Genomic DNA, 17,973 nt, shown 5'->3' with positions numbered 1-17,973 from the left:
ACAATAGTGCCCGGCTAGCAAATCACACTCACCAGATCTCAATCTCAGGGTTGTGGGCGGTGGCCTACGTTGGGCTGGACAGAATCAACACAACATCTTCAGACGCACATCCTCCACTCCTGTTCCGCGACAAGCCGCGAAACCGTAGTGTGCTTGTTATGTGCAGCAAATAAAAAAAGAAAATTTAGAACCGAACAAAAAAGGCAAACAATGTTTGTTTACTAACGGCTGCGATAACAAGTATATCGACGACTCGTGAATCCAGGGGGTCGGGCAACCGAGTGTTCAACGGAACTGGTTCCTTAGACCGGATAACTCCCAATGAACCGAAGAAGATTTTGAGTGATTTTGGAAAAGAGAGGATCAAAAAAATAAAAAAAACGACAAGGAGATAGGAAAGGGCAAGAATCAGTGGGCAAAGACGGTTCGGTTAGCAGAAAATTCAATTATATAATAATTTCAATCTACCTAAAATTCCGGAGTGAATAAACACGGGAGAGGAAGACGAAATTCTTTGGAGGAAGGAAGAAGATCAGCCACCCGGAAGAGACAATTTTTCGCACAAGAAAATTGGCCACTCATTCCGGGGTGGCTACAGGTTTTTATCCCCAAATATATATTTGTTTTGTCAACCGGAATTCGCAAAATTAAAACTACAAACAGACTCTAAGTATTCACCATTATATTTATTACAAATTATTTATAAACTCCTACATATTTAACGCCTCATAATTAATTATTATTATTTATTCAAATTGTGATATCCGCCCTATTTATTTATTTATTTATCTAATTATTATTATTTATTTATTATTTATATATATGTTCCATGTAATCGTCCTCCGGTACCGTGGGTAGGTGTAATATGTTAGCATTTAAGTATAGAAACGAATTTATAATGAATTTAAAAAAAAATAATGAACTTAAGTGAATAGATTCCTCAAGTGGGGGGTGAGATGATATAAAATGTTTCCACGAAAACGATACTTGGGAGATGTGTCCGAGATTTGCACGAGGATGCACTCATGGTTGGGAGGGACTCCTAGGGCTAACAATTTGGCGAGGTAGTCCAGTCTGGATATTCCTAAAAATCCGTTGTGTTAAAAATAGTTGTCGTTAAAGTTTGAAATTCCGTTTTATTTTTTTTTGTTTGTGTCTGCTGCGTGGAAAAACCCGTCGGAGAAGAGAGTGGACCTGTGGATCAAGAAGAAGTGGAGGCATTAGCTAGACACTAGGAGAACCACAGAGAACGACCATCACTTACCTGCTGGAATTGTGGAACCGTGGGACATACATTCAATGCGTGTGAGTCAGAGGTGTTGAAGGTATTCTGCTTCAAATGTGGACTACCCGGGGTGAGAACTCCAAGATGCACGCGATGTCAAACGGGAAACGGCGGGAGGAGCTTGGGCAAGAACGAGGAACCACGCTCCAACCCATTTGCAACGAACAAATAAAAGCCTATTCAAATTGCGTGCCTAATGATAAGAAGAGCGATAAAAATGTTAATAAAATTTGTACGATTATGATAAATGTAAACAAACCTGCACGTAGCATTAAATGTTCGAAACGTGAACCTCTAGCAGTCCGAGAAGCGAATTACCAAGAGGCCAGGAACCGTATAATAGGGCCATATAGCCCGGACCGACACACTTCTCCAAAAATTGCCAGAGCCCGTAGGCGAAGTCAGCAGCGAAAAAAGGAAAGAAGGATGATTTGCTCGGCCATCAGAGCTGCGATAGAAGGCGACAATAGACCATTCGCAAAGGTCATGATAGAAGACTTGGAAATCGTGGGTCTCTTGGATTCCGGGGCATCAGTCAGCACTCGGGGAAGGTTGCCTAGAAATAGTGGAGAGGTTAGGACTGAAATTAGAGAGAGGTAGAGCAGGAGGTACGCAACATCGAGTAGTGGGAAAGATTCAGCCCAACGTCTCGTACAATGGGATGATACATCGATTGCCGATACTCCTTTGTGCTTCCTTGAAACAAAACCTATACCTTGGGATAGATTTCTGGAGGAAATTCCAATTAGCCCCAGAGGTAGTGGGGGTAGAATCCTTACACCAGGTGGAATCCGAATTCATGGCCAAAGGAGAACCGATAGAAGCACATATCCTATCCCCAGAACAAGCTGAGCAGCTGGAAGAAGCAAAAAAGACATTTTTTGACATACGAAAGTCAGGGATTAGGACTCACCAAGGTGGAAGAGCATTCGATCCAGTTAGTTGAAGGAGCCGTACCCGTCAAGGAGAGATTCTTTCCAGTTTCTCCGGCAAAACAACAACTGCTGTTCGCAGAAGTCGATGAAATGCTACGATTAGGAGTCATCGAAGTAAGTGAAAGTCCTTGGAATAACCGAACGACACTGGTACAGAAACCTGGCAAAAATAGACTATGCTTAGACGCGAGAAAGCTTAATGCACTCGCAATTAAGGATGCTTACCCACTGCAAAACATTGAGTCAATCTTAAGCCGGGTTGATGAGACAATCTTCATCAGCAGCATCGATTTAAAACACGCGTTCTGGCAAGTGGAACTCGATGAAAAAAGTCGCCCATTAACCGCTTTCACAATACCCGGGAGGCCACTTTATTAGTTTCGGCGGATGCCATTCGGCTTATGCAATTCGGCTCAAAGGTTATGTAGAGTAATGGATAAAGTAATCCCACAACGTCTTCGCTGCCGCGTCTTTGTTTATTTGGACGACTTACTGATGATCTCCAAGACTTTCGAAGAACACTGCATTTTACTGAAAGAAGTGGCAGAGTGTTTGAATAAAGCAAACTTGACGATCGGACTACACAAATCAAAGTTTTGTTTTAAGTACTTGCGGTATTTAGGATATATCATCGGTGATGGTGCCTTACGTACAGATCCGAAGAAAGTTGAGGCGATTATGCGAATCGAAGTTTCCAAAAATACGCGGCAGCTACGCAGCTTCTTAGGAACCGCAGGATGGTATCGAAGGTTCATCCAGAACTTCTCCAGTATAAGTGCGCCGCTCACTGACTGCCTGAAGAATAAAACAAAATTTACTTGGACGGCAGAAGCAACGACGGCATTTGAAACGCTGAAGAAAGCCCTCACCTGTGCACCCGTTTTGGCTCATCCAGATTTTGGGAAGCACTTCTGGATCCAGTGCGACGCCAGCCATGTCGGAATTGGGGCAGTGTTATACCAACAAGACGTAGAGGGATCGGACCGACCAATAGCTTTCTTTTCGGCGAAACTCAGAGGAGTACAACTGAATTACAGCGTCACCGAGAAAGAGTGTCTTGCCGCAGTAAAAGCCGTGGAAAGATTCCGGCCATACGTGGAGTTGATTCCGTTTACAATCGTGACCGATCATGCAAGGCTTCAATGGCTTATGACGTTAAAAGATTTAAACGGAAGACTGGCGCGGTGGTCACTAGCATTGCAGGCATTTGACTTCAATATCGAGCACCGGAAAGGGAAAGACAACATCGTGGCTGACATGTTATCCCGACCGAACGAGGTAGCCGAAGTAGAGTTCTTCGATTTCGAGACAACGGAGTTTGGGAGTCCCGAATTTCTGGAAAGACTGCGATTAATTGAAGAGCATGGAAATGATAAGTTTCCGGACTTACGTGTGGAAGAAGGACTTCTCTTCAAGAAGACACAGTTTAATAGGGAAGAAAGCGAAGAGTTTGAATGGAAACTATGGATTCCTGAAGCTCTGACGACGACTTTGATCCAGCAAGCTCACTGCGGCAACATGGCAATGCATGGAGGTATGGGAAAGACTTTAGCGAGACTCCAACAGATGTTTTACTGGCCCAAAATGGTAGTTCAAGTCCGAGAGTTTGTAGCAGCTTGTGAAAACTGCAAGGAAAACAAACATACAACACAGATAAAACGACCAATGATGGGAAAGGAAGTAGAGTCAGACCGACCCATTCAAAAGTTGTACTTGGACTTCTTAGGAAAATATCCGCGCTCCCGCCGAGGAAATACCATGCTGTTCATCGTGTTAGACCACTTAACCAAATTTGTATGGTTAAAAGCGATGCCGAAAGCCACGTCGACAGCTGTAATCCGATTCCTGCAAGAAAATATTTTCACACAATATGGAGTTCCAGAAATTATCCACACGGACAACGGAGGACAATTCATCTCCCAGGAATTTGAAAATATGTTGCAAGAATATGGGATTACACATATGAAAACAGGAAGATACGCACCGCAATCCAATGCTTCAGAAAGAGTAAATCAATCAGTATTAGCCGCAATTCGAGTGAACATCCAGGACGACCACACACGATGGGATGAACACTTAGCAGACATCCAAGCGTCGTTGAGGTCATCTGTCCATAACAGCACTGGAACTTCTCCATACTTCGCCATGTTCGGCCAACATATGTTTACACATGGGAAGGATTACTCACTGGCTCGCAAGCTGAGTGCTCTCAATGAAGCAGAAGTGGCCCAATTGCCCAGATCCGATCGACAACAGCTGTACAGGAAGAAAATAAAAGAAAGGATACATCTGGTCATGTCAAAAGTGATGAAGAACCGTCAACAGAACGTGAGGCTCGACTCAGTCAGGTTATATATAGAGCTGAGAGAGAAAGAATCTTCAGTAGACATTGAACTCAGAGCCAGAGAATCATTAGCACCAGTTACTAATTCATGGGTAAATAAATGAATTATGAATATGATCCCATGATTTCTTACAAGGACGATCGTGTAGTATCAGGTACTATGTCAGTAGTGTGTGAACATTACTTGGCATTAAAATTCAAGGAAGAATCGAAAGAAATGTATAGCGTACAAGAAAAATTCAAATTAAAAGAAATTTACATATCTTGACTCATAATAAAGCAATAGGTTAATAAATTTTTTAGGTAAGTTTTTCCCATCTGGCAATATACAAATTTCTACATTTTTCAGCTATGTAATATGGTGATACGAGTTTTTATCCTAACCCTGATGTATACAGTTCAACAACTACGTAAAGGACTTCTTTCTACCAGTAACGGTTGTAAAATGCTTTCACTATTTGACACTATTCGCGCTCGTTGGGATCCCCAAACTCATGTTGCGATTCGACACCACGTGGACGGCCGTTCATAATAATGCCTATATTTACGAAACAATTTTTTTTATTAAAAGCAAAAACTGTCACGACTGATTTTTACGTGCCCAATTACTTCTGCAACCCCACATTTAAAACATGGTATAAATAGTAACCAGCAACTAGAGAATTCAACAGACATTGGTTGGCTCTAAAAAATGCTGTACAAACCTTCCGCAGCCAGATATCCATCTTCTATCCTGCAGTTGATACTGTTCATGACACTAGCTGTGACTGCCTGTTGTAACTCTGGTCTGAAAACAGTACCAAAGAGAAGTATCCTTTTAGAAGACAATGCACCATGGGCACCAGAGAGTGGATCGCGACACCTCAAGAGAAGCTGGAGCGGTAGATATTCGGTGGGAATAGGCCCAACACCTAGTGAAGTGACAAACGCCATTACAGAAGCCCACAAAGCCAGATCTAACGTTGTAATTGCCCAGCAACAGTTAAATGCCGCTAAAGAAAATGTGTTAAACCAACAACGGATTGCTATAGAAAAGCGAACGCTGGCTATAATTATAAATCAAAAGTCTCAAGCTGCAGCTGCCATTCAGCGCTCTGAGGCCATACAACAACGGATCGCCGCATCGAAGGCAGAAGTGGCTCACGCTGCTGCTCATGCAGCTGCGGAAGAGATACAAAAGACTAAACACGAAGCTGCCAAGCTCGGCTACTTAACACAAAATGTACACCACAGCGCCGGGCAACTCATCTACTCCTTGACCCCATCCAACAAGCATTTATCCGTATCTAATCTAAAAAATATAGGCATTGGCCCTTGGCTAGATGGCAATGGAAACACTCCTTGAAAATCAGTTAATGACTGATAAAGTAAAAAAATAATGTAATAATTTTTAGGCTTAAAAACATTTGAAAATAAACTAAGCCAAAACTCATTCAAAATTTAAATAAATCATCATGGCTGGATTAAGGGCAGGGGGAGGGGCCGCGGACCTGGGCCCCCCCACAAAAAAAGCTAACAAATACGTTTTTCAATTTTTTAATGCAGAAATCGTGTTGCGTTTGTACCTATCGATTATGGTGACTAATTGAACATGTGAAAGATCGTTTTCGAAAATAAAATTGATCAAAAGTCTACTTCGTTCGAGCATGGAAGAAGATCGTTCATTTGATACTTTTGATGATATTGTTAAGAATTTGGCAAATGAAAAATGCAGTAAAAAAGCCTTTTAAATAAAAAATAAATAAAAAGTACGTTTGTTTTTACTGTATACAGATGCAATTTGAAACAATTTAGTTATGTTTTACTCTACTCTTCTAGGCTGTACTAGATGAGTAAGTTAAAATTGTGATAATAAATAAATAAAATGATTTGAAGACTTAACCTTTTTGCATTATGTAAATAATTTCTGACCGCTAAAGGGCCCCAACACTTTGATCGACCAATAAAAGTATTGTAAAAAGGCAGAAAGTCCTCATGTTTTTATTTGTTCTACAAACATTTCTTAAGAAATCTGCCAAAAAAATTAAAGCATTACAACAGATAACATGCAAAACAAAACCAACCGGCATGCTTATGCTTATGCTTATTTTGAATCTTCTTGTCAAAAGATGTCTTATTGTCCTTAGGTGCACATTGTGACCAAAATCGCCAGCTAAATATCTTATTAATTTTCCTTCCATCTCACGAAACCTAAATAAGAGCGTTTTACTCTTTCTTGAAATTGGTGTTTCTGCAGGAAAGATTATTATTATTGTTGTGTTTAGTCGAACAACTAAAATAAAAAATTTAATTTCATAAAAATCGTTACTCAATATTATACATCCTCTATAGAAAAAACAAAAAAAGCCGTATAACAAAAAATCAAACAGTTGAAACAATTATGGACAATAAATAAAGACATCTTAAGTTTTATTCTTTTGCAGTTAGAATTGCAAAAATCTGATAAAATCTAAAAAAAGAAAATTAATGAGGTATTTAGCTGACACCTAAGGACAAAAAGACATCTTTTAACAAGATGATATCTAAAACACACTCCCAATATCAACCCAAAATCTGCAGGATCTCCAGACTCCACAAAGTTTTAATCTGAAACAAATGCAAAATTGGTGATCGATTGTGAATAGATGCTATAAATACATGAACGAGTGTTATAATGATAACACTGTGCGACAAAAAAATGTTTGAGTTGATTTTTTCTTATTTTTCACTTCTACTAGTCAAAATAAGAATACAAGTTTTTGGATTTGTTAATATCAATAGCCAATCAGCTTCTACGCACACTCAAAGGTCCCAAAAACGCGTGTTTTTGCATATTTCACAGCCTTATAATACCATATTGGGAAAATATTTTTTCACCGTTATAAGCGTTAATGCAAGTTCAATATCTATTAATTAAAATGTATTAAGCAAATATACCGTTAGGCTTTTATAACAATGCTTTAAAAATTTTTTCTCCCAGCTCTATACTCTGGGCGACTTTGTATGGAACTTGTTACGCGAGGATACCTCTGAAAAAGCCAAAAAAAATCAGAAAAAAATTTCACTTTTAAAAAAAATAATAGTTTATTGGAAGTAAAAAAAAAATATAATATTTTGTGTTAAATATTTTCATAATAATAATTTCATAAAATTTATCATAAAAAAAGAAATCCTATCACTTAGAAGGTGGCATAAATATTTTTGTGCATAACTTATGCCCCTTAACCGAAAACAATCAAAAAAGTAACTCAAACAAACATTTCGTTAAATTTTGTCGCACAGTGTAATCTATAATTTCTTAAGATATATTCAAAGAACAAATAAAAAACACGTGGACTCACATTCTTTTTACAATACTTTTATTGATTTCTTTATGTTTTACCAGCTCCTATCTTAAACGAGTTTTTAAGGATTCTTAAGCCTAAAAATACAAAGCATTATCAAAAATTATTTATTTATTTTATCATTCATTAACTGGTTTTCAAGGAGTGTTTCCATTGCCATCTAGCCAAGGGCCAATGCCTATATTTTTTAGATTAGATACGGATAAATGCTTGTTGGATGGGGTCAAGGAGTAGATGAGTTGCCCGGCGCTGTGGTGTACATTCTGTGTTAAGTAGCCGAGCTTGGCAGCTTCGTGTTTAGTCTTTTGTATCTCTTCCACAGCTGCATGAGCAGCAGCGTGAGCCACTTCTGCCTTCGATGCGGCGATCCGTTGTTGTATGGCCTCAGAGCGCTGAATGGCAGCTGCAGCTTGAGACTTTTGATTTATAATTATAGCCTGTGTTTGCTTTTCTATGGCAATCCGTTGTTGGTTTAACACATTTTCTTTAGCAGCATTTAACTGTTGCTGGGCAATTACAACGTTAGATCTAGCTTTGTGGGCCTCTATAATGGCGTTTGTCACTTCACTAGGTGTTGGCCCCAATCCCTCCGAATATCTACCACTCCAAGGGCTTCCACTCACACCTCCTGCTGGTGACCATGATGTATAGTCTTCTGAAAAGATACTTCTCTTTGGTACTGTTTTCAGACCAGAGCTACAACAGGCAGTCGCAGCTAGTGCCATGAACAGTATCAACTGCAGAATGGAAGAAGGGAAACTGGCTGCGGAGGGTTTGTACAGCATTTTCTAGAGGCTACCAAAATCTGATGAATTTTCTTGTTGTTGGCTACTATTTATACCATGTTTTAAATGTGGGGTTGCAGGGGTAATTGGTCACGTCAGAAAATCAGTCACGACTATTGCTTTTTATGTAAAAAATTGTTCCCTATATAACTATTATGAGCGGCAGACCAAGCAGTTACGAATTGTAAGAAGAGCTTTGTAGATTCAAGTTATTTTTACTCAACGCAACTCTAAAATTTGGAAGATATATTTGAATTCTATTTATAAATACGCACCGAACGATATTTTTATATTGGTATCGTGAACTGTAAGAGCTAAAATATTTTGTATAGTAAACACTTTGTCACCACCACCATTTTGTTGGGCTGGCTTAAAATATTTTGAGATATGTTAGTGATAAAGTTGATATAAATTTGATTTCAAAATATTACAAACATTTTAAAATAATAACCTTTGCCATTAAAATATTGATATCATAAATGTTGAGTGCTTAATATGCAATTAATACTTATTTAATGCTCTTAAAAAAAAAAAAAATTGTTTTTGATTTTTTTTCACGAACTCTTGCTAACAAAATAATTTGGTTGCGGTTTTTAATTCGTAGTTTAATTCGTATTGAACTAGACTTACTCTTTTTCTCAGTGCACTGTTGTAAGAAAAAAATTTCCTTCTTCACCCCACCTGGGAGCATAGGGCCTCTACAACTTCTAGAAGATTAATTAATCTTTGGTGTTTTTTTTATCTAACTGATGATTAGCCAGAAGCGAAGTTGTATACAAACACGATATTTTTTTATTTGACTTGAGAACCTCTGGTTTATACCTTCTAAATTGAATTGTTCAAAGCTCACTGTCCAGTAAACTGAACACAAATTAAAGGAATTGATACTCTTCTTAATAAATTTGGTATCAATTTTCTATAACTTGTTAAGCTTCAACTCAAAAGATTTTGAGTACAATATGTTACGTCGGCTTATTATTGCCCAAATCTTAAGAGGACTTGGGCGGAGGGGGTGGAGTCCGATCAGGCACTTTGCCAGCTGAGCTCGCCGTTTTCCGGTCTTGGGATCTTGGTAACCAGAAAAAATATTTATGGTGCCTCGGAAAATTGTTATACGTCATGTTCGACTGTCGACAGTCCGCACTGCCCAATAAGCTTAGCTATTGCTTGATCATAACACATACCCTCCCTTTATGTTTTCTACCAACTCATGTTTTTAATTTAGTTTAAAATTAATAAATTATTGGCTAACTTAATTATATTTGTAAGAAAAATATTAATCTAAGAAAAGTATTTAAGACATATGTATAGAAATTATATTGCGGGTAAATCATTTTCAAAGCGGAGAGTAACGTCGTCTTTAACAGACCCCACATTTAAATTTCTGCGAATATATTTTTTCCGTACCATGCTCTATCAGTTATAGTTCTAAGTATCCTTGATTGAGCTCTCCTTATTACTTCAAGGTTACTAACGCATGCGTTCCCCTATAGCTCGGAGCCATATTTCACACACAGTGCACAGTGCAGTTGGGTTTGCATGGAGCCGCGGCCATATATATTTCCCGTTGAAATATCGCTATGAAATTTCCCGCAAAAATCTAAAAAGTTATTTTGTATATACATGTATAGTACAAAAAATGGCTACATCGGAAAAATGTATCTTATAGTGCCCATAAAAATTATCTTGAGTATAAGATTTTAAATGTCCAACTCCTTTCCCCCTTCCCGCAAGCTTTTCGAAATAAAAACAAATTGTGTTCTCTAATTTTTTTTAATCATAAATAAGAATAAATGTATTTAAATCATAAAAAATAAAATTAATATGATTAGCAAATAAGAAGCATTAGAAATGAAAAGAAGCAAAAAAGAAGCTGTCAACAGTAAGACAGCTTGAGTTTATAAATGAATTGTAACGGCCGTTGGTCGCTAGTTTTTTTTTAGAACGAAACATCTTAGAACAACAAATAAGATGGTAGTAGTGCAAGCTTTTGCATAAGCCCATGCAACGGCTGATCTTAAGATTTCGCTCTTCATTCAGCATCGCTGGCTTAATAATCTAAACTGATAAGCGCAGCCAACTTTGCTTAAAACTTCCAATAAAAGTTTTTAAAATTTTCGCTATATAATTGCCCACGCAGCGTCATTCCATCTCTTATGGTCGTCTGAAAAAAAACTCCGCTTGCCGAGATAGCAAAAGGAAAAACAATAAATCAAATAATTTATTTTAACCCGCCCACGTGAGTTTTCGAGTATTGATTTTGCCGAAGTGTCAAAATAAAATCTCAGATACATTTTTTTTGTTGTTAGTTTGGTTTGTCTAAAAGCCCTTCGTCCACAGCGACGGCAATATTGCTGCTGGATGGTTGAAAATGTATATCTTGGTACGTGGAAAATTTTGGAAAAATTAGGAAATCCTTATTTAATATACAGGTATAATGATTTAATATAATTTAACATCAAATTCAGGCTAAAGGTGCTAAACAAAATGTAAACCAAATAATTTGATCTTGGAATTTTAATAAGTTAATCTCTCGTACGCTCATGAGAATTTAAATGCAATTATAAGTTTTCTTTTGCAGGTTAAACTTGAACAGCATCATAATCACCGCGTAAAGTAAAGTAAGAGCAAACAACAAAATATGTGAGTAATACAGGAAATTTATCAACAGCTTTTTTGTGTTATTGTTCTCAAAATTATCAGGGACTGTAACGGTTATAATTAAAAAAGCAAAAAATTACAAAATAAAAGTTATTTCTTAATTTTTACGAAAAAATTGATTTTTAATACTTAAAATTAATTTTAATAATAAAAAATTAGTAATAATTATTAAGTATCAATTTTTATATAAAAATTACGCAATAACTTTTATTTTCAATTTTTATTATATAAATTGAAAAAAAAAAATTATTCGATAACTTTTATTTTAAAAATTGAAAATAAAGATTGAATCTATATATATATCTAATATATCTTTTGATCCGTAGAAGCCAGATCCAATGTGTATGTATATATATGATCTACACATCAATACCTTTCAGATGGTATATAATAAGTATGTATATATATATAGATTCAATCTTTATTTTCAATTTTTAAAATAAAAGTTATCGAATAATTTTTCTTTTTCAATTTATATAATAAAAATTGAAAATAAAAGTTATTGCGTAATTTTTATATAAAAAATTGATACTTAATAATTATTACTAATTTTTTATTATTAAAATTAATTTTAAGTATTAAAAATCAATTTTTTCGTAAAAATTGAAAAAAAAACATTTATCTTGTTTTTGAATTCGCCATGAAAATTTAACTTATGACAATTTTTTCCAATTTTTTTGGAGACTGTTTTGGGCTTCAATTTTTTTAAACTCATAATAATTATTTGCGGTCCCTGAAAATTATTAAGCCAATTCAAATTTATAAAAAAAAATTAACAGCGTATTGTAGTGTACGGGGGTGCTGGTGAGCAAAATCTATCTCTATCTTTCGATAGTCGGTCGTCTATTAGTGGATGGAAGATACTATTAGAGAGGACCTTATACCTTCAAGCTTGGGATACGCACTCTTGCTAGGCTCGGTTCTAGCTCGCCGGATGTCGGGGTTCTTCCTTGCTTGAGAGGGTACGGTTGCACGCTACCACACTTTACTAGTGCGTAATAATCAAAAGGACAAACAATCAAGACTAATGGTTAAGCCATAAAACAATTAATTTAATATTGTAGTGCGCCGACACACTGAAAATCAACTGAGGATCCGATACTTTCTTTTGGGAATCTAGATGTTATTATCCCTTAAGTCTTTACCCTCCCTTCCATGACAATGTTACTTAAATTCTTGCATTGTCCCTTGGCCAAGATTAAACGATCTCTACCACATTATTAACGAAGTGTTCGACATAAGTACTCGACAGACCATTATTATTATTTATTCAAACTTCATTATTTTAATTAAATCCTATATTTCATTTATAATCATATTTATCTACTCTATGTTCCATTGATTCATATATATAACAATTTAAGAATTTCCTAACATAAGAATTAAAGTTGCGTTTCATATTTAATAAAATTTCATTTCACAATTAATTAAGTAAGAACGATCAATCTTTCATTTATATATTTATGAATTTAAGCTATGAATTTAATAATGCATTTAATGACAATAGGGCGGCAATTATAGGTTTTAAAATAGATATTCGTTTTAATTAGTACTCACGACCTTTTTATTTCTGCTCCATGATACGAGTTGTAAAGTTGGGCCCAAGTTCACATGTCCGTTGATGAGCTGTTGGTCAAAATATTTAATAAAATCTACTTTAAATGACCTATACAAATACCGCACTCATGCCAATTAGCAAGTTGTCAAAGACAAATTAAAGGGATACAAAATAGAGACTCCTAATGGCCGGACATAGATCGCTGGACGGGCTGGACGTTGTCCTCAGCCGTTGGCCTACTTATGGTCGTCTTGGCAGCTCCTTACAGTGGCACGATCCGAGTTGTTGCTGGGCTGGTGCTAGGGCCAGGTGTATAGGCCAGATGTGGCTACACCTTCTGCACCTTCGTAGTAAAGCGATCCTGAGTGTCGATGGGTAGGTACTCCGCGTTGAATAATAATGATCTTGCGTTGAACGGCCGGTGTCCAAATGTCAACCTACGTGGCGGTTGCGTAATCTCGCCACCGGAGGTTATGTTCTCCTCTGGGCCACTTTCCTCAAGAATTTGGGCAAGTTGGAACTGATGCAATCTTGTTGAGCAGGCGTAGGGCGATCAGACTGTATTCGGCCTAATGTAGGAGCAGACTCCCTCAACGGGATCTACTGATATACGTCTGACGCCTCGCCTTCTTATGCGGATCCCTAAGAAAAATTCGGTTAAATTGGAGACCCACAAATTCTGCATTTGTTTACCTTTCACTCACTATCACAAATTCACTAGTTATTATTAATAACCTCCTGGTTATATTAATACACCACAGATCGAGATTATATAAGATAAGGGTAACACGAGGTTTATTAATTAGGCCTAAGCCAAAAATTGAACGATCGAACTTTCCACCAAGAGCGCAGATCAGGTATTGAATGCAAGGTTGAAAACGAAGTGTAGATAAGCCGCTCTTGAAAAGCTTTCAACTGCAGTTCTAATCAACGGTTGAATCGTACGATTTTTGCCAGCGCGACTGGTGCTTATCTCGCTTATTTGCATTGATATTGGTAGAGAGTAAACTAGGCCTTCGGACCTGTGAAGTTACATTTATCTATGCGAGGGTGGGGTGAATAGTTCTTTATCGTAAAAGCTCAACTGGCCACTACACCCACAGATAATGGAGACAAGATTATTTCTTGGAAGCATTATCTGAAATTTTCCTGTTCTGTATATCTTTTAAGTGAAATACGCCTAAATTCTTCCCTTTTTCATCCACTAATTCATAGTAATATGGACTACGTTTCCTAAAAACTTTGGCTGGGATAAACACGGGAGCTAGTTTACTGCTAAATTTCTTTATGGCGTTGCTTTGAGTAAAATTCCTAGCGTAAACTAGGTCGCCAGCTTTAAACTGTATTTCCCTGGCTCGCAGATTGTATCTATTTGCATTTTCTTCATGAGACTTGTTTATGTTCAGCTTAGCTTTCCATCTCTGCAGCTGCAAAACATCTGGCTTTTGTAGCCTAGTGTCATCTGCTAACAGGTTCAAACTACGTAGAAGGCTGTAATCCTTGCCGTTAAGAATCATATTCTGCCCAAATGCCAGGAAATACGGCGATGAACCGGTACTCCTGTGAAGAGATGCCCTTAATGAACCACTAATGGCATTTAAGTTGTCATCCCAATTTGTGTGATCATTCCCAATATAAGCCCTTACTGCTGCTAATACTGATCTATTAAGTCTTTCACTGGCGTTAGCCTGCGGGGAATAAATGGCTGTACATTTTTGTTGTACTCCAAAACTGGTAAGAAAAGCCTGAAAATAACTCGATTTAAATTGACTACCATTATCAGAAAGTATTACTTCTGGAACCCCGAAAGTATAGAAAATAGCCCCCTCCAAATATTCGCAAATTTTAGGAGCCGTGAACTTTTTAAGCGGACACAGAAAATGAAAACGAGTGTTATGGTCAACTACAATGAGTAAACCTATATTGCCCTTCTTCGTGCGAGGATATGGCCCCAACAGGTCAATATATAGCTTTTGAAATGGCCTATCTGAAGTCAACGGTTTCCCCATTGGTGGTTTAAGAATAGTGTTTGGACTTTTTGTGGTTCGGCAAACTACGCAGTCAGATATATAGTTGCGTATTTGCGTGACCATGTATGGCCAAAACAAATATCTCTTAAGTTTTTCCACGGTTTTGCTCATACCACAATGAGCTGAACTAGGTGAATCATGAGCCTGGTATAAAATATCTGGTACCAAAGCTGTAGGAACCCAGAGTTTCCAGACGTTTTCCTGGTTGGCCTCGTCTGATGCGAACGAAGTTTTCTTATAAATGTACCCATCCCTGCTTTGCAGATCGGGAAATTTGGACTGGTTGGCGGATATATTTTCTAGTAAGTCCGTGTATTCTGAAGATTTAAAGTGGGCAGAGTCTAAGTCCACTATCGGACCATTCTGACAAAACTCATCAATGCTTGGATCGTTTTGCCGAGACAAAGTGTCAGCTACGACATTCTGAGAACCGCTACGGTGTTTGATGGTAAATGTAAACGTTCTTAACTTCATTGACCATCGAGCTAATCTCCCTGACAAGTCTTTTTGTCGCATTAACCATTGAAGTGCTGCGTGATCCGTTATGACTAAGAAATCCTGACCCTCAATATACGCACGGAATTTTTTTATCCCTTTAATTACGGCAAGACATTCTAATTCGGACACAGAATAGTTACGCTGTGCCTTAGACAACTTCTCGGACATATACGAAATCGGTAGTTCTACTCCCTCGCGCTCTTGAGCTAACACGCAACCAATACCATAAGAGCTGGCATCGCATAACAAAACAAATTGCTTAGAAAAGTCAGGCGTAATGAGTATGGGTGAAGCTGTAAGACAAGATTTTAAGGTTTCAAAAGCGAGCTGCGCCCCTTCATTCCACTCTAGCAACTTTTTCTTTTTCAGAAGCTCAGTCAAAGGAAAACTTATAGTAGCAAAGTTTTCTACGAAACGTCGGTACCAACCGGACAATCCTAGAAATCTTCTTAACTGCTTAACCGATGTTGGCACTGGGAATTCGGCAATTGCCTTTACTTTATCTGGATTAGTTCTTATCTGTCCATTTCCAATTATAAAACCTAGATATACGATTTCTTTCATACAAAATTTTGATTTGCTAACGTTGATAGTAAGATTGGCTTTACGCAAACATAAGGCTATTTCTTGTAGTAACAGCAAATGAGACTCAAAGTCCTCGGACAAAACCAATAGATCGTCTAAATATACAAAAACCCTATTACGGAGATGAGCTGGTATCACTCGATCCATCAGACGACAAAGAGTTTGGGCCGCATTGCAGAGACCAAAGGGCATCATTTTGTACTGATACAAAGGACGGTTTGGTATCGTAAATGCAGTATATTGTCGTGAGTTCTCATCTAATGGAATCTGCCAGTATGCATGTTTCATGTCGATACCGCTTATAAATTTAGCTGGCGGTAATCGGCTTAAAATACCGTCTATATGTGGAAGTGGGTACGCGTCTCGCTTTGTAACCTTGTTTACTTCCCTAGAATCGAGGCATAAACGATTTTTGTCCCCCTTCTTCACTAAAACACAGTTGCTACTCCATGCACTCGTTGATTCCTCAATAACATCTAAGGCTAGCATGTTATCTACTTCAGCGAACATCAGCTTTTCTATAGCTGGTGAAACCGGCCAATGCCGCTGCTTAACAGGACTAGTACTCCCAACATCTATGCTGTGTGTGGCCAAACTAGTGCGACCTAAACCTTCAGATGCAAATGACGGAAAGTTTTTGATAACTGTCTCAAGTCTAAGTCGTTCACCTTCATTCAGTTGGTGATAATTTGGAGGCTCTTCATTATCGTCTAATGTTCCTAGATCTAGCTCCGAAACTATCTTACTACTATTCGTAATTTTATTAAGCAAACCGAACTTTTGCCAAAAATCTATACCTAAATATACGTCTTGTTTAAGATCGGGAATTATGAATAATTCGAGATCTTCTATTTTATTCCCATATGTTACAGAAGTTATAAGTTTTGAAACTACCTTGCTTTCTGTTCCGTTTGCAGCTTTAATTACACCAGAACATTTTTTTACGTTTTTGTGTTTTAATAAGTTCTGCGCAGCTAAGCCGCCTACACAACTAATTGTAGCTCCTGAATCCAACAACGCTTTATAAGTATTACCCTCTATAGGAATATCCGTGTAAAGTCTCTGATCAGAGCTTAAAACTATAGCGGAAACTAACTTCCGTCGATCATGATGAACTTTCTTCCAAAACTCTCTTAATCTCCTAGTTGATCGTTTGGGTTTTAATTTAGCTTCAATAATATCTACCTTTTCAAATATTTCTTTGCGTTTATTCATGTAATTTTGTATCCTTATATGTAAAGGAACAAAGGAAAAATGAATCTCAGACTGATTTAAATTTTCTGTTTCCTGACAGTCACTGATTTGGGTGTTGGGATTTGGTTTTGCAACTTCGGATTTTATGGATGTGTCTCCTTGTTGCTCAGAGAAACATCCTTCTGCTGGTTTCCCGGATTACAATTCGGACAAGTTGTTTTGTATTGTTCTTTAGCTCCACAACCGAAGCAACGGATAGTTTTTTTAGCCATGCAATCATCGTATCTGTGACCTTGTTTGTCACAGTTCCAACAAGTGATAGGCCTACGTTGAATTTGGTTTACTTCTTCACCCTCGTTTACTATAGCTGTCTCCTCGTCTTCCGCACTTATCTCGTTTACGTAAGAACGAAAAGGTTTTGGCTTAAACGTTCTAAGATTATTATAAAACTGCTCATGTCTGCGGATTTCGAATCTAAGCTGTGTTCTATTAGCGATTTTAAGATGCAGCAACTCATGTTGTAGGCTAGGCTTTGCGTTTCGAACTAATAATTCGACCAGTTGTGCCTCAGAAACTCCATTCTGAAGTCTATCTACTAGACGTTCCATAGACTCTTGGAAATCTTCAAAGGGTTCGTTTTCGCCTTGTCTACGTTTCCTTATTCCCTCCCAAATGTCGTAGTCTGTCTCAATATCTTCGAATCTTTTCCTAAACTCGAAACAAAACTCATTCCAATTGAAATTTGGATTGTTGCGATGGAATTTCCAATACCAAT

At 37.6% G+C, this 17,973-nt stretch overlaps 1 protein-coding gene across 1 annotated transcript; it reads right to left on the bottom strand.

Annotated features, from left to right (window-relative positions):
- Window positions 1-8,024: 8,024 nt before the first annotated feature.
- LOC108102238 lies at window positions 8,025-8,672 on the bottom strand. Its single transcript, XM_017206977.1, has one exon. The coding sequence runs from the start codon at window positions 8,670-8,672 to the stop codon at window positions 8,025-8,027; it is 648 nt and encodes a 215-aa protein (XP_017062466.1).
- Between the last annotated feature and the right edge of the window lie 9,301 nt (window positions 8,673-17,973).

This window comes from Drosophila ficusphila, unplaced genomic scaffold, assembly GCF_018152265.1.
Source record: "Drosophila ficusphila isolate 14025-0441.05 unplaced genomic scaffold, ASM1815226v1 contig_636, whole genome shotgun sequence".
Lineage (NCBI taxonomy): Eukaryota > Metazoa > Arthropoda > Insecta > Diptera > Drosophilidae > Drosophila > Drosophila ficusphila.
This window is presented reverse-complemented; position numbering and strand designations above follow the sequence as displayed.

What these genes read in the sequence shown, in the direction of transcription:
- LOC108102238 (XM_017206977.1), bottom strand. Translation starts at nt 8,672, where the DNA reads ATGCTGTACAAACCCTCCGCAGCCAGTTTCCCTTCTTCCATTCTGCAG.